Raw genomic sequence first — 25,717 nt, forward strand, 5'->3', positions numbered from 1 at the left:
CTAATCTACCTCTTAGAGTATCTTTACCAAAGTCTGCTTCAGTTTCATGGATAAGAATTCCAGGTGGTTCGTTGGATCAACTCTAGGAGCTAATTTAATTTTGCTGGTATTTTAAGAACCCCAAGCATGGAAGTGGGTCTGTACTGTGGTCAGTCTCTGTGCATGCTTGCCTACTCTCTGATTCTCTGGCACTGCTGTGTGCTGGCATCTGTCTATTTGCCTGGTCCTTGGCATCAGCAGCGGGAAGACAAAGGCCCTGTGTGGTGTAGGGCAGAGAACTTTTTAGTTCCTTTGTAAAATTTCCTTGGGTGTGGGGCTCCCGAGCGCGTGGGTGTGGGGCTCCCGAGCGTGTGGGTGTGGGGCTCCTGAGCGTGGTGCCGCCTGTGGCCCTGCCACCCCACGTGAGGCCAGAGGAGCATGGATTTTTTTTTTCCAGTCCTGGGACTTGAACTCAGGCCTGGGCGCTGTCCTTGAGCTTCTTTGGCTCAAGGCTAGCACTGTACCACTTGAGCCACAGCACCACTTCCAGCTTTTTCTGTGTATGTGGTACTGAGGAATCGAACCCAGGGCTTCATGCATGCTAGGCAAGCTCTCTACCACTAACCTACCTTCCCAGTCTCAGGATCATGAATTTTAAGGTCAGCAAGATCCTAGCTCAAAAAACCCAGTAATTAAACTTCATGTAGAGGAAATAGGAGTTGGAAAAAGAGAAAACCGCCCTGTTGGTCCCGTGTTAAGTAATGTGGTTGCTGTGGAGACTGGGGCAGGGAGAAGCCCCACGCTGCAGGATGCAGGGGCTTCAGTTCCCAGACGTTCTGTCGTGTCCCTGGTTGTAAGCCTCCCCTGTGGCTGCCGTGCAGTTTCTGTGAGAGCTCTATAGGTAAAGACTTTTCTGAAAGGTGGAAGCTCATGTTTGCTAGAGGAAATGAAGTAGTCTTTTCATGGAGTAGAGAGACAGGTGTTGGGAGTTTTGTTACTCCTATGCAAGAGGCAGGTAAGCTGGGTACTCATGGCTTATGCCTATAATCCTAGCTGCTTGGAAGGCTGAGACGTGAGGATTGCCGTTGAAAGCCAGCCCGGGCCAGAAAATTCATGAGACTCTTATTAGCCAGCAAAAAGCTGGAAGTGGAAAATGTTTACTTAGAGCGAAAAAGCTAAGAGACAGGAAGTGGCACTGTAGCTCAAAATGGTAGAGCTGTAAGTAAAAAAAGCTCAGGGACAGTGCCCAGGCCCTGAGTTCAATCCCCAGTACCGGTACTTAAAAAAAAAAAAGAAAAGGCCCCTCATCGGGTGGTTCTTAATGTCTAGGTTGACAGAAGGGCCCATCAGTCAGACTTCACTGAGAACCCCAGGGGGCAGGAGCGGAGCACTGTGCGGGGACTGCTCGCAGAGGCTGCTTTTCTGCTTTCACCGCAGAAGAGGGCCGTGTGCAGAGCCTGCGGCCTCTGGCAGGCTCTGATTTTCAGGTGTGGCCACATAGCTCACCTGAAAGACGTCTGGACTGCGCCTTCCTCCTCCCCCCCTCCCTTCCTGTAGGTGTTCATTCGGGAGCTTATCTCCAATGCCAGTGACGCCTTGGAAAAACTGCGCCATAAGCTGGTGTCTGGCGGCCAGCCACTGCCCGAAATGGAGATTCACCTGCAGACCGATGCCGAGAAAGGCACCATCACGATCCAGGTATGTCTATCTCTGTGCCCAGGCATGTGGGAAATTTCCCACCCCGTAGACCAGGCTGGAGTGGTGCGCTGCAGCCCCACCAGCGTGCACACCCAGGGCACCACACCTGCTTGCCCCTCTGTGACATACCAGCTCCTTCCTGATTCTCTTATTAAGCTACCACTTGGCCAGCACAAGGAGTTGGAAAACACGAGAGACAGAGGAGAAGGAAATTTAAAGCTATTCCCAGTCCATGGCTAGCCTTAGTGATCTTGCGGTACCTCTTCAAGAACAAATGCTCTACCTGTGAGCTACACCCACAGCCCAAGGCTTTAATTTTAAGAGGATCAGGGTTTTTTGGGCTTGAACTCTGGGCTTGGGCGCTGTTCTTGCGCTCTTCAGCTCAAGGTGAGCACTCTACTGCTTGAGCCACAGTGCCACTTCTGGTTTTCTGGTGGTTTATTGGAGATAAGAGTCTCACACACTTTCTGCCTGGGCTGGCTTTGAACCGCAGTCCTCAGATCTCAGCCTCCTGAGTAGCTAGGATGACAGATGTGAGAAGTTTTTTTTTTTTGGGTCCGGTCATGGGGCCTGAACTCTGGGCCTGGGCACTGTCCCTCAGCTCTTCAGCTCAAGGCTAGCACTCTACCACTTGAGCCATAGCGCCACTTCCGGCTTTTTTCTTTTTGCTTATGTGGTGCTGGGGAATCGAACCCAGGGCCTCAGGCATGCAAGGCAAGCACTCTACCACTGAGCCACCTTCCCAGCCCTAGGTGTGAGAAGTTTTTGACTTCCAAAGTCAAATTTCTTTTTCATGTTTTCTTCTACAAGTTTTATAGCTTTAGCTTTTACATTTCGATCCGTGATCTATTTCAAATAATTTTTTTTCTTTTGCTGTACCACGGATAGAATGTAGGGCCTTGCACATGCTAGACCTGCCACTGGTTACATCCCCAGCCCTGGAGTGGATTTTTTCTCCCCCAGAGCTAAGGACTGAACTCAGGGCCTTACACTTGCCAGGCAAGTGCTCTTTCACTGAACTAATCCCCAACCTCCTGGAGTAGATTTTGGTGGGTGGCATGAGGTGAGGGCTGGGGTTTGCCCAACATACATGGCCTCAGTCATCTCAGGGCTGCCTGTGAGGGCAGAGGTCAGGCGCATTGCCTGCCTCCGCACTGGACACTGGCTTTCTTCTGAATTATTGCAAATTTGTAACAAGTCTTAACATTGGTAATGTGAGTTCTTCAGCCTTGTTCCTTTTCAAATATTCTAGGTATTTTTTACTTCAGTATACATTTTAGAATCTTCTACAAAACTTAGGGAGAATTTTTTTTTTTTTTTTTTTTTTTTTGAGATATAATGGATCTGTAGATCAATGTGGGAGGAAACAAAGTTGAAAACAAACTGTTAAATATATTTTCTCCTGCCTTATTATCTTAACAGAAACATTTTCCTGAAGAGTTCTGTAGCATGGCTGGGAAGGTGGCTCAGTGGTAGAGAGCCTGCCTTGCATGCATGAGGCCCTGGGTTCAATTCCTCAGCACCACATAAGCAGGGAAAAAAAAAAGCCGGAAGTGGCGCTGAGGCTCAGGTGGTAGAGTGCTAGCCTTGAGCTGAAGAGCTGAAGCCCAGAGTTCAGACCCCACAACTGGACCCCCAAAGAGTTCTGTAGGAAGTTCTATTGTATGAAAGTAAACATATCAATGTAAATTATACTAAATGGCTAGTAATTCTAAACATTTCTTATTTATAATTGTTGCACGTTCCACAATAAATGTATCAGGCCAGATTTTGGACTCTTAACACCAGAACCTCAAAGAGAATTCATTGGAATCTCCTAGGCGGTGTGATTTGTCTGTCCCCAGCCTATGGAGCACAGGCCCCATGCGGTGACTGCGGCGCTGGGGCTTTGGCCCAGAGGTCCGACAGTGTCTCATCCGGGATTAAGTGTTGCACAGTCCTCTCTGGTACCTGTGGTTCTTCATGCGTGGCACTGATCAGCCTTGTTTTACTGTCAGGGGCCTAGCAGGGCTCTCTACAGGCTGTCATTGGGTAAAATGTGTACAGTGACTTTCTAGAAGGAAGCAGAGACCACTTTGGGGTGCTTTTTCCATCTCGTAAGTTGGTGAGGCTTGATGGACGGGGCCGTATCGCGGCCCATCTGCGGCAGGTGTTGCCGTGATGGGGCCTGGCATGGCCCACCGCGGATGCAGCCCCTGCAGTGGTCGCCTGTGAAGCGGCCTGTGCCTGCGTCTGTTGGGGATGCCATCACAGCATACCCTAGGCTGGGTCATTCAGAAACAGTTCTGAGGCAGGAAGCCCATGAGCAAGGTGCCAGCGGGGTGGCAGAGGGCGAGCTCCCGGCCCCTTCTGTGAGTTCTCAGATTCCGTTCTGGGGGGCGGGTGGGGGTGGGGGGCTTCCTCTTGACCAACTCTGTAGGCTAGGGGCCGGCATCGAGCTGAGGTCACCAGCCTTCCGGGCACAGCCACCTGCTGTAGGTGGGGGTGGGGTTTGGCCTGTGGCCCTAGGTGGAGCTGCAGCTGGGCCAGGAACGGGCCGCGACGCAACCCCTCTCCCTCCTGCAAGGTTGGGTGGAAGTCCTCCCGGCGCTTGTCTGGCCCTGGAGCACCAGCAGCGGAGCCAGGCGGGGGACCGGGCAGGGAGGGTTGTCCTCTCGGGTTGGGTTTGGTGCTGGAGAGGGAGCCCAGGCCTCCACGTGGTGCAGTGCTGCTGAGCACAGGGGTGCGGGGCACGCGTGGGTCCAGTGCCGGCGGCGGGTTGTTTGAATGAAGGTCGTCGCCTCTACTTCTCTCTGAGGTCGGGGCTGGCGTGCCGTGTCCCTGTGGCCTCTGCGCCCTCCTCACCCTGCCTCCGCTCCCCAAAGACTCCGCCTCTCTCCCCAGGACACGGGCATCGGGATGACACAGGCGGAGCTGGTGTCCAACCTGGGCACCATCGCCAGGTCGGGGTCAAAGGTAAGTGTGCCTCGCGTGTCGCCGTCCCCCCGCAAACCACCGCGGCGCTCAGCCTGCCGCAGCACCGGGGTCGCTCGTTCGATGGATGAAGAGTTTGGAGCGAGTGCTTTGTACAGAGCTGCACACTGGTGTGTGCCAGGTTCAAATCCTGAGTTCAGAATGTGCTGCTCCCCCTCCTGACGCTTTTCTTGATTACAGCTGGAGCTCCACCACTCCAGCTGGAGCTCCACCACTCCAGCCACGCCCCAGCCCCTCCTGACGCTTTTCTGTGAAGTCAGCACTCAGCATTGTACCCGCTGCGCGGGCCTGGCCCAGTCAGCCTGCGGAGCCAGGCGGCCTTTACGCCCAGGCAGAGCAGTTCACAAGGAGGAGCTTAGGCGCTGGCTTCTACAGTGCATGGTTTTGTGGGCCATTGGGCCGCAGTTGGGACAGGAGCCTCGCTGTCAGCTCAGGCTCTGTTCCAACCTAAGGCAGACACTGGAGGCCCCACCACCTCTTTTGGAGCCTGAGAGCTCTGGTATCTTGTTAGTTTACCTTTCCCAAGTGACTCACAAATTCTACTTTTAAGAATCTGTGTGCTGGGTGCCGGTGGCTCACGCCTGTAATCCTAGCTACTCCAGAGGCTGAGAGCTGAGGATCACAGTTCAAAACCAGCCTGGTCTGGAAAATCCAGCCTCCAATGAACCACCAGAAAATGGGGAGTGGCGCTGTGGCACAAGTGGTAGAGCTCTAACCTTGAGCTGAAGAGCTCAGGGACAGTGGCCAGGCCCAGAGATCAGGCCCCACGACCGATTTGTGCCCGTGAAGCTCTTGGATAGTTTCCTTAAGGATCGTCTGCCTGGCCTGGCTAGTTTCTGCTCTGTGCACATGACTGCGAAAAGACAAGAGCATAAGTAAAAGTGGGCTCCTCCTCCCCTGGCCACACCTCCAGTGTTGAGCAGCCCTGGGTGCCCGGGCCGCAGCGCGCAGTGCAGAGACCGCCGCCGCCTCTCGCTCGGGTGACGTGTGGGCGCGAGAGGCGTCCCGCCTTACTGTTCCTGGATTGTCACTGACTCCAGAGAACGCAGTGGCGTGGGCCAGTGTTACACCGGGCGGTAGTGTAAGTAGCTGTGTAAGTGCTTATTTCACCACATTATTCCAAGTACAGGGAAGAGCGTGTGGGATGAACCTTGCACCATCTTACAGAAAGGACCTGCGTGGCCAGGGTGCCACCCACCCTGGGATGCTGGGGGCTGACTGCGCGCTCTGCGCGGTCCCCCTACGTGGGCGGCGCTGGCCTGCTTCGAGCAGGCTGCACGCGCGAGACGGCAGGCCGCAGGCGCTGGCGGAGGCAGTGTGGCTTTGGGCGTGGGGTGCAGCCTGGTTCCTGCCTGGTACAGCCGGGAGCTTGCTCTGCTCTGCTCCCAGGCCTGGCTCCTAATGCCTGGCCTGATGTCAGCTGCCAGCCAGGGGGCGGCAGCCTCCTCCAACCTGCCTCTTGTCACCGCAGGCCTTTCTGGAAGCGTTGCAGAGCCAGGCTGAGGCCAGCAGCAAGATCATCGGGCAGTTCGGCGTGGGTTTCTACTCGGCATTCATGGTGGCCGACAGAGTTGAGGTCTACTCCCGCTCGGCAGCCCCGGGGAGTCCAGGCTACCAGTGGCTTTCCGATGGGTGAGCAAGGAGCTGACGGGTCGCGTGGGGCGCGTCCTGGTCCCTGAGGACGTGTCAAGTCACGGTCGGCTGAGTTTGGCAAGGGCGAGGCTTTCTACATTTTCTGGCTTGCTGGCCTGAAGTCTGAGCCGCTGTTTTGGGGCACAAGTGGCCCGTGGGGGCTGGTCACCGTGACTTGTGTAGCACTGGACCCCGCGGCTGGGCTGGTCTGTGAGCCTGCATCTGCCCGCCCTTCTCTGCCTGCGCCTCGGGCCCCCTCCGCCCCGGTGCGCCTCGGCCGCCTCAGCCCCCAAGTTCTGTCGCCAGCGGGCCAGTGCCGGGGCCTCACCCGGTGCACGCAGCCTCGTCTCCCTGCCATGCCAGGCTGTGCCTCAGGGCTTCCTGCCCGCCCGCCCGCCGCTCCCCTGAGCCCGGGGGGCTGTGGGCAGGTCGGAGGGAGGAAGACACCTCAGCTATTGAAGCGTAGGTTGGAAGCTGTGATTTCTGGCTAGTGCGATGGCGGCTTGTGTGGGGCGTGGGGCTGGCGGGAGCCCAGCTGCCAACAGACTCCTGAGCATTCAGTGAGCAGAGGCTCCGCAGGCCCCGGCTCTGCTCGGCTCTGCTCGGCTCTGCCCCGCCGGCAGCCCGCGGTGGCGTGGGAGCTGAGCGAGGCCTTGGTGCCCCGAGTCACTCGGGCCCAGGAGGCTGGGGGAGGGGCCGACGCGTGCCACACGCCGGCGTCCTTGTCCCCGCGTCGTTACCTGGAGCAGGAAGTCAGATGTGGGCTGCGCGCTTGTGACAAGCCCAGCACTTGGGAGGCCGAGGCAAGAGGATCAAGTTCAAGGCCAGCCTGGAATCGTAACCATACCCCTCCTCCCCACCTCAGAAAGCCAGACAGGAAGAGGCTATTTTTGGTCACCTTTCTGCGTGCTGGCTTGATTCTACTTGTAAAAACCCCAGCGTGCACATTTCTGCACTCGGCTTTGTAGGGAGTGAGCGCTCAACTGTCTTCCCTTTGCCCGTGTCTTAGCTCTGGAGTGTTCGAAATTGCCGAAGCGTCTGGAGTTCGAACTGGGACCAAAATAATCATCCACCTCAAACCCGACTGCAGGGAGTTCTCCGGAGAGGGCCGCGTGCGAGGTCAGGCGCCAGGGTGCTCCACGTGACCCTCCCGGGTGAGGGGGCTCCGTGGGGCGGGCGTGCCCGGGTGAGGGGGCTCCGTGGGGCGGGCGTGCCCAGGTGAGGGGGCTCCGTGGGGCGGGCGTGGTCCGAGTCCCTGCCAGGTGGTGGCCAGCTGACGCGGCGTGCAGCACCTGCAGTGCTCATTGGTCTTTGCATGTTGAAAGGAAAGCAAATGAGCAGAATTTATGAGCACACGCAATGCTCGTACACAGAAGGCCTCGAGCCATTCGCTTCTCTATCACCGAAAGCTAACGGGGAGCCCTGCGCCCTCCTGGGACGGGCCGCTTGGCTGGCGGTTAGCACGTGGGTCACGCCCAGCCTCTGTGATGTCTTGGGGCCTTAGACCCTGAGCAGCCCGCCTCCCTCTCCGCGCATGCTCCTCCCGTGCAGGGGGGGGCACACGTCCCTCCCGTGCCCTGCCCCTGCCCCTGCCCCGTGAAGCGGTGGCCGCACGGACGGGCGCCGCCACAGCCTGCGTGCGCTTGGCACCTCCTGCTCTGCCCCGGCCGCGCGTCGTCATCTTTGTCTTCTGCAGACGTGGTGACGAAATACAGCAACTTTGTCAGCTTCCCCCTGTTCCTCAACGGACGGAGGATCAACACCCTGCAGGTGGGTCCTAGCGCCCTCGGGCTCGGCCAGTGCGGGGGATACGCGCTCCAGGATGACGTCCCAGGGGCATAGCGGGGTCCCCGGCGCAGCCCCCTGGGCCGCGGGCTCCAGGAGAGTGTGAGTGACCCTCTCGCAACCTGGCGGCCGGGCCTGGCTGTGGCTGCGTGAGGACTGCACGCGGCAGGGGCTCGTGGACCTGTCCTGTCGTGTCGGCTCCTTGCTCTGAGCTTGGCGTTTTCACGGCTCTGCCCCGTGGTGGGCGACGGGGCGCCTCTCACGAGGAAGGGGTCTTGCTCGCTGGCTCCCCTGTGGCAGGACAGCCACCCTCGCGGGTGGCCCTGTGGACCCTTCCCGACTCTGTCCTGCGTGGGCCGAGGGGGTGTGCTGCTGCGGAGCGTTGGTTGTGTCTTTCCCGTCCCTTGCCCCAGTGTTGGAGGGCAGAGGTGCCGGTGTGGGGCGCAGTCTGTACCCCAGCACCCCTGGCCCTGCCGTGCTGTTGGGAAGTGGTGTTGTAAACACGCTCCCCACTGGTCCCCGGATCTAGGCTGTCTGGATGATGGACCCCAAGGACATCAGTGAGGGACAGCACGAGGAGTTCTACCGCTACATCGCCCAGGCCCACGACAAGCCCCGCTACACCCTGCACTACAAGACGGACGCGCCCCTCAACATCCGCAGCATCTTCTACGTGCCGGAGACGGTGAGCGCCCTGCTCAGCCCTGGGTGCTGGGGGCTGGGGACTGGCGGCCCCGCGGTGACGGCTCAGTGCCCACCATGGAGCCGAGGGGAAGCCCCTGGCTCTGGTGAGGCGCACAGGGCCACCCACGGGGCACGTTTCCCCTGACGTCTGGCCGTGCAGGCCTGGCGCCCATGCTTGGGGACAGAGATGGGCTGTGGGCGTGCAGGGCCGGCTGAGGCTGCAGACAGGCTCTGTGCCCTGGCTCGGGCCACAAGAAGTGCCCGGGAGCCCGGCATGGGACAGCCCCGGCCTCCCCCTGCTCCTCACTGTGCCCGCCGCTCAGGACCCCCCCCCCCCATCTTCACCCCTGCACCTCAGCACACCACAGGACCCCCCCCTTCCTCCTTCACCTCACCACACCCACTGCTCAGGACCCCCCCCCCACACCTCACCACGCCCACTGCTCAGGACCCCCTACCCTGCCTCCTCCTGCGCCTCACCACACCCACTGCTCAGGACCCCCTCCCCTGCCTCCCCCTGCGCCTCACCACGCCTCCACTTATGACCCTCCCCCCCCCCACTCTTCCATCATGTGACCCATCCGGGACAGAACCAGGCGGGATCTTGCCTGTTTTCAAGTGGCTTCTGTGTGCCAGAGCCGCCGTGTCCTGAGGACTTGTTTAGAATGCCAGATCTCTGCCCAGCGGCACCTCCCCCTCAGCCTAGACCATCCCCAGAGCCTGTGCTGAGGCGGAGTGCTTCTGGTGGGCTGAGTAGCTCTCTGGTCACAGTCCTGCGCTAACGGTGTTCACTGCGCCGGGACAGAGGGACAGAGGGCTGCCGGCGGCTTCCCTGCACACGAGGCGGGCACAGTGAGCTGCGACTCGGCGTCCAGGTTCCCTCGCTCTGGTTGTGCTTGCCAGTCGGGCGCTCTTTTCTTTGTCTTGGCAGTTGTGGGGCTCGAGGCTGGCGCTGTCCTGAGCTCTTCTTCAAGGCGAGCGCTCTGCCCCTGTGAGCCATAGCACCACTTCTGGTTTTTGAGTGCTTCATTGGAGATAAGAGTCTCGTAGGATCTTCTCTATCTGGACTGGCTTCAAACTGCCATCCTCAGAGTTCAGCCTCCTGAATAGCTGGGATTACAGCGTGAGCCCCAGAACCTGGCTGCCTTTGCCTTTTGAACAGGATCTAATTTATGCCTGGGTCTACTTGGCCCTAATCTGCATATTCATGCTTCCCTTGCAGCTAGACCACAAGCTGTGTCTGGTTTGTTGGTTAAAATAGGGTCTCGTTTTTTTGTGTTTGAGCTGGGCTCTTTATGAACTTTACCTCCCGTGTAGCAAGGGTAAATAGACCTGAATTACTGCACCTAGCCTCGAATTTTTTGCCTTCTTACATTTCACGAAATACTCATTTTGAATTTATCTCCATCCCTTTCAAAATGTAAAACTCATCCTTTGGCCTGTGGATTTGCTGGCTGATCCCTGGCGCGTGGTTTGGCTTGGTTCTTGGGGACCTGCTGGACCTTTATGTCTCTTTAGAGTGTGAGTCAGGATGGCAGCAGTGCCAGACAGCCCACCTTCCCCGCCAGCAGGTTTCGGGGGAGATCCTGGACCTCAGGCTCCTGGAACACAGGGTGGGCAGCATAGCAGCTGTCCTCCGGCTTCACTGTCGTCTGGGGTCATCACCGGGGCTGGCCTAGGGTGGGCCAGCCCTGCGCCACCATCACCCCGCCTCCCATGGCTAGGGTGGGTTTCTGCCAATGCCAGCGAGCATTGCCCTTTCTTGCCCCCAGAAACCATCCATGTTTGATGTGAGCCGGGAGCTGGGCTCCAGCGTCTCACTGTACAGCCGCAAGGTCCTCATCCAGACCAAAGCCACAGACGTCCTGCCCAAGTGGCTGCGCTTCGTTCGAGGTACGGGGCCGGGCACACGCCTGGGCGGCCCGTGGGCGGTATGCGCAAGCGCGCTGCTGGTGCAGAGCGTGGCCTGGCATGCCAGCATGGCGCTTGCCAGCCTCGGCAGGAGCTGCTGATGAGGGAGGGAGGGCGCGCTGAGTTCGCTCAGTGCGTAAAAAAGCAACACGACTTGCAAGATTTTGAGATTATGGCTTAGTAAAGAATTCATGTTTAGACCTTTCTACAGCAGCACAAAGGCGCAGACTGTTGGTGGTGTAGGAGAGGTGCGTGTGACAGTATGTTGCCGTGTGGGTCAGGTTGACCTTGAAGTCACAGTCTTCTTTAACCTCCCTAGTGCTGGGATTAGACAGGTACCCTACTACTCCTGTCTACTTAGGGTTTTGTGTGTACCTGTGTGCACAGGCCAGTGCTGGGGCTTGAACTCAGTCAGCCTCAGCCCTACCCCAGAGCTTTCATGCTGAAGGCTAGTGTTCTACCAGTTGAGCCACAACTCTACTTCCAGCTTTTTTGATGGCTAATTAGAAATAAGAACCTCAGGGGCTGGGAAGGTGGCTCAGTGGTAGAGCGCTTGCCTTGCATGCCTGAGGCCCTGGGTTCGATTACTCGGCACCATATAAGCAAAAAGAAAAAAGCCGGAAATAGTGCTGTGGCTCAAGTGGTAGAGCGCTAGCCTTGAGCTGAAGAGCTGAGGGACAGCGCCCAGGCCCAGAGTTCAGGCCCCACGACCGGACCAAAACAAAAAAGAACCTCAAACTTTCTTGCCTTTGCTGGCTTTGAACTATGATCCTTAGATCTCAGCCTCCTGAGTAGCTAAGATTACAGGCGTGAGCCACCAGCGCCCGGCATTGGCTTAGGACTTTTTTTTTTTGGGTCCGGTGTTGGCGCCTGAACTCTGGGCCTGGGCGCTGTCCCTCAGCTCTTCAGCTCAAGGCTAGCACTCTACCACCTGAGCCACAGCGCCACTTCCGGCTTTTTTCTTTTTGCTTATGTGGTGCTGAGGAATTGAACCCAGGGCCTCAAGCATGCGAGGCAAGCGCTCTACCACTGAGCCACCTTCCCAGCCTGGCTTAGGACTTTTAAAATAAAATCCAGAACATGTTTGCCAAGTGTCCTGAGTCTCCTGAGTCCCCAAGTACATGTAGGCCTGACCCTCAACCTGACCTGACCCCAGGCTGTCTGTGCCCATTCTGTGGGGGGTGGGCAGGGTATGGAGGAGGGCGCCCCCTCCTCCCTGCTCCTCCTCGCCGTACGTGGCCCTTGCCAGGCCAGGCTGTGGGAGGAGAGCCGTGAGAAGCTGGCGTGTGACGGTGCCGCCCCCTCAGGTGTGGTGGACAGCGAGGACATCCCCCTGAACCTCAGCCGCGAGCTCCTGCAGGAGAGCGCGCTCATCAGGTGCGTCTGTCACGGGGCTGGGGGAGGTCACAGCGGGCTCCCTGCTCAGATGTGTCAGTGCTGGGCTAGAACTCGGGGCCTGGGCACCATCAGTTTTGTTCAAGGCTGGTGCTCTATCATTTGAGCCACAGCTTTGCCTTGCTTTTTGGTGGTTAATTGGAGATAGAGAGTCTTACAGACTTTCCTGCCTGTGCTTGAGTCAGCCGTGATCCCAGTTCTAGCTTTTTGCTAGTTAGTTGGAGGTGAGTGTCTTGGATTTGTTTACCTGAGCTGGCTTTGAAACACGGTTCTCAGGTCTCAGCCTTGCAAGTGGTCTCAAGTGCTTGCCAGGGGACTAGCCTCAGATCTTGAACCTCATGATCTCTGCCTCCTGATTAGGTGGGATCACAGGGTGAGCCCCTGGGCCTGGTATTATAAATTTGCCAGCTCATGCTAGTACGTTACTCTGCGACATTCTAGTTTCTCCCCTCTGGTGTTTGGAGAGACCCTGTTGGCAGTGAGGAAGCCTCCCTTTGGTAGCCTTTTTGTGACAGATCCAAAGCCAGCTTGGCCTCATTACTCACTGTTGGGGCCTGATCCCCCTGCGTGGTCAGACATTCCGTCTTGCTTTCCTCTTGGCCCTTGTACGTGCCCTCCCCTCGGCCAGCTGTGAACCTGCACAGGTCCTCCTCAGTCCTGATCCAGTCCTGTTCTCACCTGAGGCTGAGGGGGGGAGGAGGAGGAAGAGGAAGAGGAAGGAAACCATGAGTTTTAGAATTGTTGTCACTGCTCTGGACTGTGGTAGGGATAGGTTGTGGCTTTTTTTTTTTTTTTTTTTTTGTCGTGGGGCCTGAACTCTGGGCCTGGGCGCTGTCCCTCAGCTCTTCAACTCAAGGCGAGCGCTCTACCACTTGAGCCACAGTGCCACTTCTGGTTTTCTGGTGGTTCATTGGAGATCAGAGACTTTCCTGCCCAGGCTGGCTTTGAACCATGATCCTCAGATCGCAGACTCCTGAGTAGCTAGGATGACAGGCGTGAGCCACGAGCACCCAGCGGAAGCTTTACTTTTGCAAAGGAAAGTCAAGGCTGACGGGAGTGTGGCCTGACGCACTGTTAGCTGGTGCCTTACTTGGTGCTGCAGGCCTCGTTGGGCCTGACGCGCACAATCTTGTTTTTGGAAAGCTGCAGCCCAGCCTTCGCACTACGCATCCAGGCTAAGCCCGTCTCCGCACGGCCGCTTCCTTCCGCGCTGTTATGGGACTGTCAGATGTGATTTTCTGTGGCGTGGCTTATCACCCTGCATCGCGCTCCCCCACGGAACGCCCGAGTTTGTTAGATCATGTGCCCCAGTGGGTGCTCTGGTCCATACGTTTGGCAGTACACCTTGACAGTTTCCTGGAGCCTCAGGCAATAGACTTGGGCTTGAGTGTGGCTGATGGTCCTCCCCAGGGGATGTCCATGCACGTCTCTGCCTGCAGGGGGCAGTGCTGTCCCTCGTGTGGCACCGCCCTGCTCCCTTGGTCCTGTCTCCTCTGTCCTGGTACTCCGAGCTCCTGCTCACCCGCATCGACTTCTCTTTTGCAGGAAACTTCGAGATGTTCTACAGCAGAGGGTGATAAAGTTTTTCATTGACCAGAGCAAAAAAGATGCTGAGAAATACGCCAAGTTTTTTGAAGACTACGGCCTGTTCATGCGGGAGGGCATCGTGACCTCTGCGGAGCAGGAGATCAAGGTGAGCGGGCCTGCCTCGGCGGTGCGGCGCGGGCCTCGGCGGTGCAGTGGGGCGCGGGCCTCTGCGCCTCTCAGCGTCCGGCCGCCGTGCGGTGCGGCGCGGGCAGGACTCCCTCTCCCAGTTGCAAATGTTTGTCATGATGCAAGCATGTTCTCCGCTCTTACCTCACCTGAACCCCAACCTATAGAGCAATGCCCCCATGTTCCTCCTCAGCTAATCCTCCCTGAAACCCCCTCAGACAGCCAGAGGCCAGCCTTACCGTGCTCCTAGCGCCCCGCTGGCAGGTCAGGTTCACACCGCACAGCCCTATCCCCGGCACGGGCCGAAGGGCCAGGCCTCCCCTCCTGGCCCCTGCGCGTTGGAGGCTGGCAGGAAGTGGGACCCCATGGGCCTTCTTGGTGGGTGATGGGAGTCGGGCCCGCAGGAAGGGGGGGCAGCTGAGGAATTGTAGGTGGGGGGTGGGGCGGGCGTGCGAGAGCGCCCCTGGGGACCAAGACCTGCTGCAGCCCTGCTGCCCCTGCTCTATCGCACTGTGGTCCCAGCACGCTGCAGCTCACACGTGCCGAGCTCTCCCAAGAGACACGCTTGCACGCGTGTCCCCGCAGCGTGCGCACACGGGCACAGCCGTGCTCCCCAGCCCCTTCACCCGGCACAGCCCGGTCACCTGCACCTCCCCAGGTTCCAGTGCTGTCTCCTGCGCTCTGCTGTCGGGGCCGTGGCTTAGACCAGGCGGCCCCCGGCTGCAGGCCGCAGGGACCGGCTTGCTGCACGCGGCGTGCAGGGCCGCTCCAGGACCTCTTACACCACGGGGATCTGGGTCATGCGGGCTTCACCCCATGGCTGTGTCACTGAGGACAGCAGAGGGCCTGGGGAGCGGGGTTGGCCTTGGGTGGCTCTGGGCCACCTGGGGGGAAGGTGCCGGGCCTCTGTGAGTGCCCCGCGGTGAGCGCCTTGTGTGCACAGGAGGACATCGCGAAGCTGCTGCGCTATGAGTCCTCGGCACTGCCGGCCGGCCGCCTCACCAGCCTGTCCGACTACGCCAGCCGCATGCAGCCCGGCACCCGCAACATCTACTACCTGTGCGCACCCAGCCGCCACCTGGCCGAGCACTCGCCCTATTATGAGGCCATGAAGCAGAAGAACACAGAGGTGAGCAAGCTACTTCAGCGGAAGGAGGGTCTCAAACTCACGCTCGGTGCTTGGGAGGGGTGACCAGATGTGCCCACGCCAGGAGGTAGGGCCGTGCGGGGGAGGCCTGTCTGCCAGCCAGCCAGCCTTCACCTTCAGAAGGGGACTCACGCACCAACAGAGCCCCTCTCAGAACCTTCTGGCGAATAGTCAGGCCTAGAGGCCCAAAGCCCCCAGCAGGGCTCCCCTTCGCTGTCTGGCTGATGGAGCTTGGGGCGCCTGCAGGTGCTCTTCTGCTACGAGCAGTTCGACGAGCTCACCCTGCTGCACCTGCGTGAGTTCGACAAGAAGAAGCTGATCTCGGTGGAGACGGACATCGTGGTGGATCACTACAAGGAGGAGAAGTTCGAGGACACATCCCCAGGTTGGCTCTGCCCCTCTCCCGGGCTGGGCAGCGCATGAGGTGGGCAGCCCACCCGCGGTTGGGCTGGTGCTTGGAAGCATCCTAGCAGTTGGTGGAAACGTGAGGTCCTCATGTCTCCAGCTCTTTCATCCTTAACAGAACTAAGCGCGCCCAGGCGCCAGAGCCCCCCGAGGTTTCTTTCCACCGGAGGTGGGATTTTCCAGGGTGGCTGGGGAGGGCAGTGGTGCGCAGGGCTGCACAGGGCCCCAGGCCTGTGACTCCCGCTCTTTTGCAGCCAGTGAGCGCCTGACTGAGAAGGAGGCGGAGGAGTTGACGGCCTGGATGAGGAACGCGCTGGGGCCTCGAGTTGCCAACGTGAAGGTGAGGCTGCCCGGGACTGACGGCCACACTGGCCACAGTGCCGCCATGTGGGGTCCTGCTGTGGCAGTAAGCCTGGGCCCGCCCTCCCCACACGGTAGAGAGCTCAGGCCTCGGGTGCAGCAAGCTGAGGTCCCCGGGGACAGCCTGGTGTGGACCCTGTGGAGCCGCAGTGCCTACAGTAGGGATTCAAACTAGTGCCAGGCCATCGTAGCCCCAGTGCGGGATGCTGCCGGCCTTCAGAGAGCTCAGAGCAAGAGGGGGCAGTCCTGTGCAGGGCAGGGGCTCATGCCACACTCCGGAGCGGCTGGGCGCAGGCAGGTCTCAGACTGAGAAGGCACTACAGACAGCACAGCAGACTGGATCACACGACACCCCTGCCTTACAACCGCTAGCTACTCTGGAGGCTTGGATGTGAGGGATGTGGTTGGAAGTCAACTTACGCAGGAAAAGTCTGAGACTCAATAAAGCTTGAAGTGGTAGTGTTCAGCTTTGAGAGGAAGAGCTAAGGGATAGTGCCCATGTCCTGAGTTCAAGCCTCAGTACCACCCACACACACAGTCGGCTTTGAGTAACTTGTCCCCAGGCTGATTAGTAGACAAGGTCGCAGCACGCGTCAGGGATTGGGGGCTCAAATCAGCCCAAATGTCCCCCAGTGGCCAGGCTGACACGCCGAGTCTTTGGCCTGCGTTGGGACTCAAGGTGCCACAGGTAGCGCCCTGACCCAGGCCCTAGCGTGTAAGCTGGAGGATTAAGGTGAAAACAGTACCATGTGGACATCTTCGACCTTCTGGTCTTGGGGGAAGGAGGCGGGACTCTGTGTGTAAGCTTCCGGAAGTGCCTTCTCCCTGGCTGGACAGCCAACCCTTCCGCCCCACCTTTGCCTTATTTGCAGGTCACTTTCCGCCTGGACACCCACCCTGCCATGGTGACAGTGCTGGAGATGGGAGCTGCCCGGCACTTCCTGCGCATGCAGCAGCTGGCCAAGACCCAGGAGGAGCGCGCCCAGCTGCTGCAGCCCACGCTGGAGATCAACCCCAGGTGCCACTTTGCTTACAAATTGCATGTGTGGGGGTTCTACTGTGCAGCATATGGACCGGGGAAGAACACAGACCTGCGTGCAGTTAGAGGACAGTTGAGACTACCTACGTGAAGTTTAAAATGAACCTTGTTGCCAACCCCTAGCAGCCCCCGTCATCACTACAACCCAAGGTGAATGTACATATCCACCATACAGCATGCACACCCGTTTTCTGTTTGCCTCTAGTACAGGGTCTGCTTCTTTAAGATAGAGGTAGACACCAGAGATGCACTCACTCACTATCTCTTGAGCTGGTCAGGCATCAAGATTACTGGCCCTAGCCAGGCGCTGGTGGCTCATGCCTGTAATCCTAGCTACTCAGGAGGCTGAGATCTGAGGATCATGGTTCAAAGCCAGCCCAGGCAGGAAAGACTGTGAGACTCCTATCTCCAATAAACCACCAGAAAACCGGAAGTGGCGCCGTGGCTCAAGTGGTAGAGCGCTCGCCTTGAGCTGAAGAGCAGCACCCAGGCCCAGAGTTCAAGCCCCAAGACCAACAAAAAAAAAAGATTACTGGCCCTGGGCCTCTCTGTCCTGAAATCCTCCCCCCCCCCCCCCAATCCTGGGGCTTTGAACTGCTGTCCCAAAGCTCAAGGTTAGCACTGTACCCCTTGAGCCACAGCACCACTTCCAGCCTGTTCTGTTCATGTGGTACTGAGGATGGGACCCGGTGCTCCGTCTCAGCTGACTCTTCTGGTGTTTCCCATCATTGCAGGCACACGCTGATCAGGAAGCTCAACCAGCTGAGAGAAGGCGAGCCAGAGCTGGCCCAGCTGCTTGTGGACCAGGTAAGGGGAGCTATTAGGGTTTGGCTTAGAAGGGGGAAGTCCCTGTCCTCCCTCTAATGCATTTTCCTCCCTGCCTTACAGATCTATGAAAACGCCATGATAGCCGCAGGTCTCGTGGATGACCCCAGGCCCATGGTTGGCCGTCTGAATGACCTTCTTGTTAAGGCCCTGGAGAAACACTGACAGGAGTCCATCTGTCTCAGAGGCACAAAAGAGGCCTGGACACTGAAAGTAGTGAGACCACCACTGCTTTATTTATCTCCATTAAAGAGGTATTTCTTAATCCACATGTCTTTGTCCAGATGTGCTGAGGAAGACAATGCTGCTCACTGGAGTGTTACCTGCACGGGGTAGTGGTCGCTGATGGCTTTGGCCTGTAGGAGGAAGGCATGGGCTCTGGGGGATGAGCTGGAAGAGGGAGCCATGCTAGCTATTATCCGCCACCCCCTCACCTCCCCCCACTGTGTGCCGGTCAAGGGCACTTACAAGTGGGACGCTCAGTTTGTATGCTGTCTGGAAGTCAAAGGGAGCAGCTGAGCCAGGAACGACGGCCTCCTGGAGCAGCTTCCCGGCAACCACGATCCTGCAATCAAGCCGGGGAGACAAGGTTTCCTCAGGCGGTTGAGCCAAGACCACTGACAAAACACCAGACTACAGTGCTGGGAAGATGGCCTAGTGGTGTAGAGCGCTTGCCTCACAAGCATGAGGCCCTGGGTTCGATTCCTCAGCACCACATATACACAGAAAGAGCCGGAAGTGGCGCTGTGTGGCTCAAGTGGTGTATAATGCTAGCCTTGAGCCAATAAGCTCAGGGAGTGCCCAGGCCTTGAGCTGGGAAGGTGGCTCATTCAATTCCTCAGCACCACATACAGAAGCAGCCCGAGGTGGGACAGAGGCCGGTGGCCGGGCACCAGTGAGGGCCGCACTCACCTATCATAGGCACAGTGCGTGGAGGAGACTGTGGTGTCCGCAGTGTCAGGAATCAGCCACTGGAAGGCAGGGATTGTGCGCAGGCGGATAGAGGACCACTGCGAGGTCGTCACATAGCTGCAGCCCGCATTGAAATCACCCATCAACATGACGTCCTGAAAGGAGACAGCTACCTGTTGGCCCAGGGACGCAGGGTCTCCACAGGCCAGGCCCTGGCCCCCGCCTCACCTCCAGGCCCCACTTCTCCTGGATGTCCAAGTAGACATCATAGAGGGCGTCGATCTCTGTTACAGCGTCAGTGGGGGCTGAGTGTAGGGGCACGATGGCAAACTCCCTGACACCTGAGAGAAAGCAGACACGCTAATAAGCACTGCCTCTGTGCAGAGCAGAGACAGCGTGACAGGCACTCACTTGTGAACGGGGAGTAGAACTTGACAATGACTGGCTCTCGGCTAAACGTGTCATTCCCACAGGGCTCACAGCCGTCATCGTAGTGGTAGCTGTCCAGCACGGTCACCTGGTCAGGCCTGTGGGAGAAGGTGAGCTCGGAGCCGCCCCTCCCCATGCCTGCAAGCGTGCCCATAGGGACCCGAGGGTCTCATCCTAGCCCGGGACCCTGCATCCTGCTACACCACCACTCTGCAGGGCCCCAGACCACCTCAGCCCCGTCCATGCTGGGGCACAGCTGTGGCCCTGGGCTTCACCTGTACAAGAAGAGGTACTGCTCCTTGTAGCTGCTGCGACCCAGTGGCTCACTGACCACGTAGCGATAGGTGTCCGGTGCGTCCCTGAATAGAATGAACAAAGGGTCTCGTTGGGGCCGGCTACTGACACAAGAGACCTGCTCACTGCCACCCAGATGGATGGTCACCTACCGGTTGAGTTCATCCAGTAGCTTCCCCATGGCTACCAGATGGGTGTCTCTGACTTCCTGGACAAGGGCGATGTCATAGCGACTCAGGATCTAAGGGGCAAGGCCAGGGCAGCCGAGTGTTGTGGGGACCGTCTCTGCTCCAAGCCACCTGCTGCCAGGTCACGGCCCTCTCCACTCCCAGGACACACACAGGCCACAACTAGCGTTACAGCTTCTGTTCCTTGGGGCATTTTCACAGCTACACCGTTACGTGCTGCCGGCCAGACAGCATGGCATGTGACAAAGGTGTCTGCTGTCTCCCCCAGTTAACAAGGCTGGAGGCACTCAACCCTGCATGCAGCTGGCTGTCCCCAGGACAGGTCATCCTGGGCTTACCTCTACAATGTACCTAGAGAGGGTGGCATTGGACATCTTGGTCTCCCCGAAAGTCTGGATGTTGAAGGCTGCGATCCTCAAAGACACAGCCACCTGCTGTAGGCTGGCCAGGGCAACCAGTGTCCCCAACAGCACGGTGCCCCTCATCCTGGGTGGAGGGTGAGCCACGGGAAGACAAGCAGTGAGGCACCCCTGCAGCCTTCTGCCTGAGGCTCACCTAGTGATCTGGGAGCCCCAGCTGCTCAGGCCTGGCATCCAGAGCAGTCCGGCCCTGGGAACAGTGCTGTCTGTGGGAAGGGGGCCTGCTTGCCTGACCCCCAGGGACAAACCTGGCGCTCACCTGAAGTGATGTCCACAGAGAAGAGTCTGGAATACTCTTTGATGTCCTTTACAAAGCTGAGTCTAAAGACGAGCAGAGAGCTTGCAGAGCTGCAGGGCTCCGTGTCTACACAGGCAATGCCAGGCATGCATGCCCTTGGCCAGGTTTTAAAGGTTCAGGCGTCTGACCTCCCGGGCCTTGTGTGCACCCTCCACCTGAGAACACAGAACAAAGGCGCTGCCTGTGTGCTTCCCCGGGGTCGTGGGCGGGCCGCTGGCATGTGCTAACTTCAACAGACACAGCTGTTGTAAAAACACTTTACACCCCTATGCAAACATTATTGTCAAGTGCCAAAGTGTCCTTTGCCCAGCCTGTGCGCTCAACCAGGGATGGCAGGAGGTGTGCGCTAGAGAGCTGGACTTGCTCATCCGTATCTCTGGTCTGACCTTGAGGCCACCTTGATGCCAGAGGCCAAGCCACACCTCAGGTTGACTACTGCAAGGGGGCCCGAGACTGTGACCACTCCAACCCCTAATTTGCCAACTGTGAGGTGGGCAACTGGGCAAGAATTTGGGGGCTCTGGACAGGAAGTGTGGACATAACACCAGGGCTGATGGAAGGCTGGAATTCCAGCCCCAGGGGGACTGCAGCAGCCCAGGGCCCGGCTTTGGCTCGGTCACTTTTCTGCAGAATCCCGACCTTCCCGTTCCCGTTCATGTCCTGCAGTGCTAGAACACATTACCACTAACTCAGGCTGAAGATCCTCTTACCATTCTGGAGAGAAGCTGGAAGCCCAAATGCCAACAGGACTGAGCTCCCTAAGCTCTGGGCGGGTCCTTGTCCCTTCCAGCTTCCGGCGGCCTCTCCGACACGCAGCCACATCCAGTCCAGTCTCTGTCCCCATGGTCTTGTGGCCCCTTTGATGTCTGCCTTTCTCTACAAAATCAACGTGACTGCATGGAGGGTTGCACTCTTAATCACACCCAGTTAGTTCCAGGACTATGGAACTGTCTTTCCACCGCTTCAAGTGGCTGTGTCGGCTCTAGGAGGACAGCGCGCTGTGTGCGAAGGAAGGGGTGGGGGCCAGACAGCGTGGAGGCAGGACTGAGGCTCAAGGCAGGAGTAAGCAAAGCAAGGCCAAGGTCAGCAGCTTGGCCTGGAAGCCAAGGGCAGGCAGGTGGGGGTTGACTGACCGAGGGGAAGGAGCCACGCCCACAGCAGCCTCTGGTGCCCCTGGGGGGGCGGGGAGGGAGCATCTGGGGGGGTGGGCTGCCCTTGCAGCTAAGGTGGGTGCCAGCCTTGCCCTTTCCAGTTATCTAAGGCCAGAACAGGCTCAAGCACATCTATACCCGGTCCCAAAATACCAGGGCTGTGGGTGGCTCTCCTGATTCTGACATTGTCAGTCCTGTGAAGAGGCGCTCTGTGAGCAGCCACCGTCCAGAGGTGGCCTGGTTCAACACCCTACCAGACACAAGAACACCAACTACAGCTGGCACTGTGGCTCGTGGTGTGGGGTCTAGGCTGTCCAGTTCTTTTGTTTTTGTTTTTTTGGTCCGGTCGTGGGCCTAAACTCTGGGCCTGGGCGCTGTCCCTCAGCTCTTGAGCTCAAGGCTAGCACTCTACCACTTGAGCCACAGCGCCACTTCTTTTTTCTTTTTGCTTATGTGGTGCTGAGGAATCGAACCCGGGGCCTCATGCATGCAAGCCAAGGGCTCTACCACTGAGCCACCTTCCCAGCCCAGCTGTCCAGTTCTTAAAGGTGCTGTCACCCCTCTGCGCTCCTGGGAGCCGCCAGGCGACCCTGTCCTCTTCCCCCTATCCAGCAGGAAGGTCAGGACGCAGGCCTGGAGCAAATGGCTGAGCCTGGTCTACCTAGGCGCAGGGTGGCCTCCAGAGCAGGACTGAGTCAGGACTTGCCGTGGAACCCTCACTGGAAGGTAGGTAAGGCCTTCGTTAACCCTGAAGGGCAACTGCCAACAAACAACACTTCCACTCAGGCCACCATCCCTGAGGCTCAAACCTCTCCTCCAACTCTTTCCTCTGTGCCAGGCAGCTCTTGGCTGTATGGATAGAGCTGCTGGTGACAGAGCTGAGGATCTTAGTTCAAAGCCAGCCCAGGTAGGAAAGTTTATGTGACTCTTACCTGATTAAACACCAAAAAACTAGAGTAGAACTGTGGCTTTTGCTTATGAGTGCAAAAAAGCTCAAGGACAGCACCTAGGCTGAGTTCAAGCCCTAGGGTCGGCACACGTGCATGCAACACATGTGCACACATGTACGCACATACACAAACACACGAAAACTACCAAAAAAAATCATCAAGATTTGCATGTGGGAAGCTGTGGAGTGTGGCGCGGTGGAAGCCGGCTTGAGAGGCTGAGGAGCAGGCTGGCTCCAGGCGGAGGGGATGGTGGGAGCGTGTGGTCCTCGGGCAAGCTGGATAAGCAGTGTGAGGAAGAGGTTTCCTGGGGTCGGTGTCACAGCAGAGCTTAGCAGAGATCAGCTCGCAGGTCAGGGCTTGTGGAGCCTTCTTTCGTGTGTGTGCTGGTCCTAGGCTGGAACTTGGATGCTGTCCTGGGCTGCTTTTTTTCCCCTCAAGGCTAGTGCACTGCCACTTGAGCTACATTTCTATTTCTGGCTTTTTGGAGATAAGACTCATGCACTAGCCAAGCGCCAGTGGCTCACGCCTGTCATCCTAGCTACTCAGGAGGCTGAGATCTGAGAACCACGGTTCAAAGCCAACCCGGGCAGGAAAGTCCATGAGACTCTTATCTCCAATAAACCACCAGAAAATAAGTGGTGCTGTGGCTCAAGAGTGCTAGCCTTGAGATGAAGAGCTGAGGGACAGCACCCAGGCTCAGAGTTGAAGCCCCACGACCGACCGAAGAAAAAAAAAAAAACAAACAAAAAAACTCATGGACTTTACTGCCAGGGTGGCTTTGAACCTCCATCCTCAGATCTCAGCTTCCTGAGCAGCTAAGATGACAGGCGCGAGCCCCCAGCGCCCGCCTTCCAGGCAGCCTTTTGCAGTTCCGGCTGCGTTCCTGCGAGCTCTGTGGCAGGGGTTCTGTCCAGACTCGCGCTGCTGCGGGGATGCGATGCCTCCACGCCAACGGCAACGGCCCCAAGTCCTTATGAACCCTGTCTTCCGTCCCTTCATTCCTGACACCCTGGGGTCCCTGCTGGCCCTCAGCCAGGCTCCACTCTTCCTGCCCCTGCAGCTGGTGGACTCTGAACCGGCCCAGTCACCACCGCCCTGCCTGTGGCCTCCTGAGACCGTCCCCATGTGCAAATGTGCCCAGAACAGGTCACACCTGTGATAAGATCACCTGTCTCCGCTGCTCAAGACCTGTCAGCAGTTTCTCATTGCCCTTAACATGAAACCCAGTGACCCGTCTGCAGTTCCAGCGGAGCACCTTGTCTTCCACCCCGAGAGCAGCGCCTTCTCCAATGTCAGCACCACCACTCCCAACCACACCTCACGCACCTAATCCCGACCTACCACAGCGCGGCCCGTGTTGCTCTGATGAGTCTGCTCTGATGCGCGTGCTCACTTCCTTGTTTACATACATTCGCGCCAGCTTCTCCCCGGAACCCCATTCCGCTGAAGCAAAGGCCGTGTCACCCATCTGTCAACCCCCCTCCCCCGCCGCCTCCAGCCTGGAACGCAGGGCGCACTGAAGCCTCCAGGCGTGGCAAGCTCCTCCAGAGCTGCAGCCCCTCCCCCCCAAAACTCACAACCCCGCAGACCACGCCACGCGCTCAAGCAACCCCTGTACTGCATTGCTGCAGCCACGCCGCCCGCAGCACCCATGGGATGCGGTGCACTGCCCCTGGGCACAGCATCTTGGGAAATGAAGGCAAGAGCCACGTCCTGGCCAGGACAAGGGCATCCTGAGCCACCGCTGCCTTTGGCCCCAGACCCAGCCTGGCTGGCTGGCCTCAGGGCCATGGAAAATTCCTCGGAACAGCACGCATGCGCTGCCCGCTGCGCTTGGCCAGTCATGCCAAGCCCAGCATGCCGGAAGAACGCTTGGCACCCAGTGACATGAAACACGAGGCCAGGAGGACAGCTCTGCCAGTGACCGTGCCCCCGCCACCCACAACCACCACCTCCCGCTTTTCTGCACTCTGCTTTAGGAGAGATGCAAGTGGAATGCAATGCACGGGGGGTCAGCACCCCCGTGGCGGCCAGCCATGGCGGCATGCCATGTTCCCAGCGGGGGCCACAGTGAAGTGTTCCCCAGAACCCGAGTTCCAAAGCCGCCTCTATCCCTTCCAAAACAGCCTCTGGCAGTGCCCTAACCTGCCTCAGGGTGAAGGTGCGCAGGGGGTGAGCGGGCCCGCAGGCATGGGGGGGGGGGGGGACTGCGGGGCTTTCCAGCGCCTGTCTTAGGGTTCGCTAGGCTTCGGGCTGGCGCTGCTCAGCGGGGACATCACCGACTGAATTTTAAATTTCAGTTACAACACTTCTGCCTTCATGTATTTTTCTACTTGCATTTTAGTTACCTAATCTTTCTTGCCAGTCCTGGGGCTTGAACTCAGGGCCTGGGCACTGTCCTTGAGCCTGTGTTCATGGCTAGCGCTCAACCACTTGAACCACAGCGCCATTTCCGACTTTTGAAGAGTCTCGCAGATGTTTCTGCCCAGGCTGGCTTTGAACTGCAGTCCCCAGATCTCAGCCTCCTGAGCAGCTGGGATGGCGGGCAGGCTGAGCCGCCTCATCTCTGTGATCTCAGGCTCAGCGCAGGGCTCTCCATCTCGCGAGCGCGTCGCCCCTCTAGCACGACTGCCCGGTTTCTTTCAGGGTCTCGCTTTTCCGGCTGCACGCCCAGGCCCGCCCGACATCACGCTCCTCACCGGTGCTGCCTGCCTGGCTCCGCACAGATGCAAACCACCGGGCTCAGCAGCTAAATGAGATGGGGGACTTGGAACCACGATCTTCCCAATCTCTACCTCCCGCATAGCTGGGATTACAGGTGCGAATCGCTGCATTGGCTCCTTTCATTTTTCATGAATTTGTTCCCTGTGGAACTCCCCATCATGCCGATTTTCTTGGCCATGTTAGCCAAACTAGTTCAAGGTCTGTGTCTAAACAGCAGTCTTGATCTGCCTGCACCCGTTCTGCTGCTGCTGTTTCTCAGTGAGCCTGGCTGCCTCAAGCACGGTTCGAAATATGGTGGGATCGCAACACGCCCCCTCCAAGCAGAGCACTCGGCTCCTCAGCACCCAGCCGACCCTACAGTCTGTGTAAAGCTCAGGTGATGACGTAGGGCCCTTCCTCCTGACAGGCCCTGACCTCTTCCAGAAACTGCCCTGTCCCGCTTCGCTTCCCTTCCCTTCCCCGCTCCAGCAACAAATAATTAGAGAAACTGGCCCACCCCCCCCTTTTCTCTGGCCTCCCTTCTTTCCGGGACTTTGACCTGAGGACCCCTGTTCTGGGACAGGGGTGCTGCAGCCTCTGGATTTCTTACCAGGTTGCCAGGGCCCCCAGGGAGGGCCCCACACAGGGCAGAAGGGGCTCACCTCCGCCAGCTCCATCTCTATCATGGCAGCTGGCCAGCTCCAGGCCTTTGGGCAGGGCTTCCTGCTGAGTCCGCTTGCAGTCCTGGTCACCGACATCACTGAAACAGGAAGGTGGGGGACGTGAGTTAGTGCCACGCCAGGCTGGTCCATGCACACTGCCATACG

At 58.3% G+C, this 25,717-nt stretch overlaps 2 protein-coding genes across 5 annotated transcripts in view; one reads left to right on the top strand and one right to left on the bottom strand.

Annotated features, from left to right (window-relative positions):
- Nucleotides 1–22,420, top strand: part of Trap1 (TNF receptor associated protein 1) — a 30,325-nt gene extending 7,905 nt beyond the window's left edge. The window contains exons 4-18 of one of the 3 annotated variants that reach the window (XM_042698181.1): nucleotides 1,537–1,677; nucleotides 4,561–4,632; nucleotides 6,122–6,282; nucleotides 7,292–7,401; nucleotides 7,979–8,052; nucleotides 8,597–8,752; nucleotides 10,524–10,644; nucleotides 11,970–12,039; nucleotides 13,603–13,750; nucleotides 14,714–14,899; nucleotides 15,164–15,302; nucleotides 15,577–15,662; nucleotides 16,555–16,700; nucleotides 17,456–17,528; nucleotides 17,610–17,817. In XM_042698181.1, the coding sequence (XP_042554115.1) occupies nucleotides 1,537–1,677; nucleotides 4,561–4,632; nucleotides 6,122–6,282; nucleotides 7,292–7,401; nucleotides 7,979–8,052; nucleotides 8,597–8,752; nucleotides 10,524–10,644; nucleotides 11,970–12,039; nucleotides 13,603–13,750; nucleotides 14,714–14,899; nucleotides 15,164–15,302; nucleotides 15,577–15,662; nucleotides 16,555–16,700; nucleotides 17,456–17,528; nucleotides 17,610–17,711 (1,785 nt within the window). In that variant the 3' untranslated portion in view covers nucleotides 17,712–17,817. Of the gene's footprint in view, nucleotides 1–1,536; nucleotides 1,678–4,560; nucleotides 4,633–6,121; nucleotides 6,283–7,291; nucleotides 7,402–7,978; nucleotides 8,053–8,596; nucleotides 8,753–10,523; nucleotides 10,645–11,969; nucleotides 12,040–13,602; nucleotides 13,751–14,713; nucleotides 14,900–15,163; nucleotides 15,342–15,576; nucleotides 15,663–16,106; nucleotides 16,112–16,169; nucleotides 16,175–16,554; nucleotides 16,701–17,455; nucleotides 17,529–17,609; nucleotides 17,818–22,407 lie in introns of those variants that run through there. The other 2 variants (XM_042698183.1, XM_042698182.1) reach the window with 2 other exon arrangements.
- On the bottom strand, nucleotides 727–20,141 carry Dnase1 (deoxyribonuclease 1). 2 transcript variants are annotated; one of them, XM_042698185.1, is made up of 11 exons: nucleotides 20,048–20,141; nucleotides 19,708–19,855; nucleotides 19,334–19,422; nucleotides 19,163–19,246; nucleotides 18,870–18,985; nucleotides 18,687–18,799; nucleotides 18,459–18,613; nucleotides 18,015–18,111; nucleotides 17,822–17,902; nucleotides 887–890; nucleotides 727–737 (listed from the first exon to the last, which is right to left on the bottom strand). In XM_042698185.1, exons 2-9 carry the CDS (start codon nucleotides 19,852–19,854, stop codon nucleotides 17,855–17,857), a joined length of 849 nt encoding a protein of 282 aa, XP_042554119.1. In that variant the 5' UTR covers nucleotide 19,855; nucleotides 20,048–20,141; the 3' UTR covers nucleotides 727–737; nucleotides 887–890; nucleotides 17,822–17,854. The 2 variants fall into 2 exon arrangements, with proteins under 2 accessions (XP_042554119.1, XP_042554118.1); XM_042698184.1 differs by lacking the exons at nucleotides 727–737; nucleotides 887–890 and having other exon boundaries at nucleotides 17,761–17,902.
- Nucleotides 22,421–25,717: the final 3,297 nt, after the last annotated feature.

The sequence above is a fragment of the Dipodomys spectabilis genome, unplaced genomic scaffold (genome assembly GCF_019054845.1).
Source record: "Dipodomys spectabilis isolate Male_0828 unplaced genomic scaffold, ASM1905484v1 ptg000231l, whole genome shotgun sequence".
Classification (NCBI taxonomy): domain Eukaryota; kingdom Metazoa; phylum Chordata; class Mammalia; order Rodentia; family Heteromyidae; genus Dipodomys; species Dipodomys spectabilis.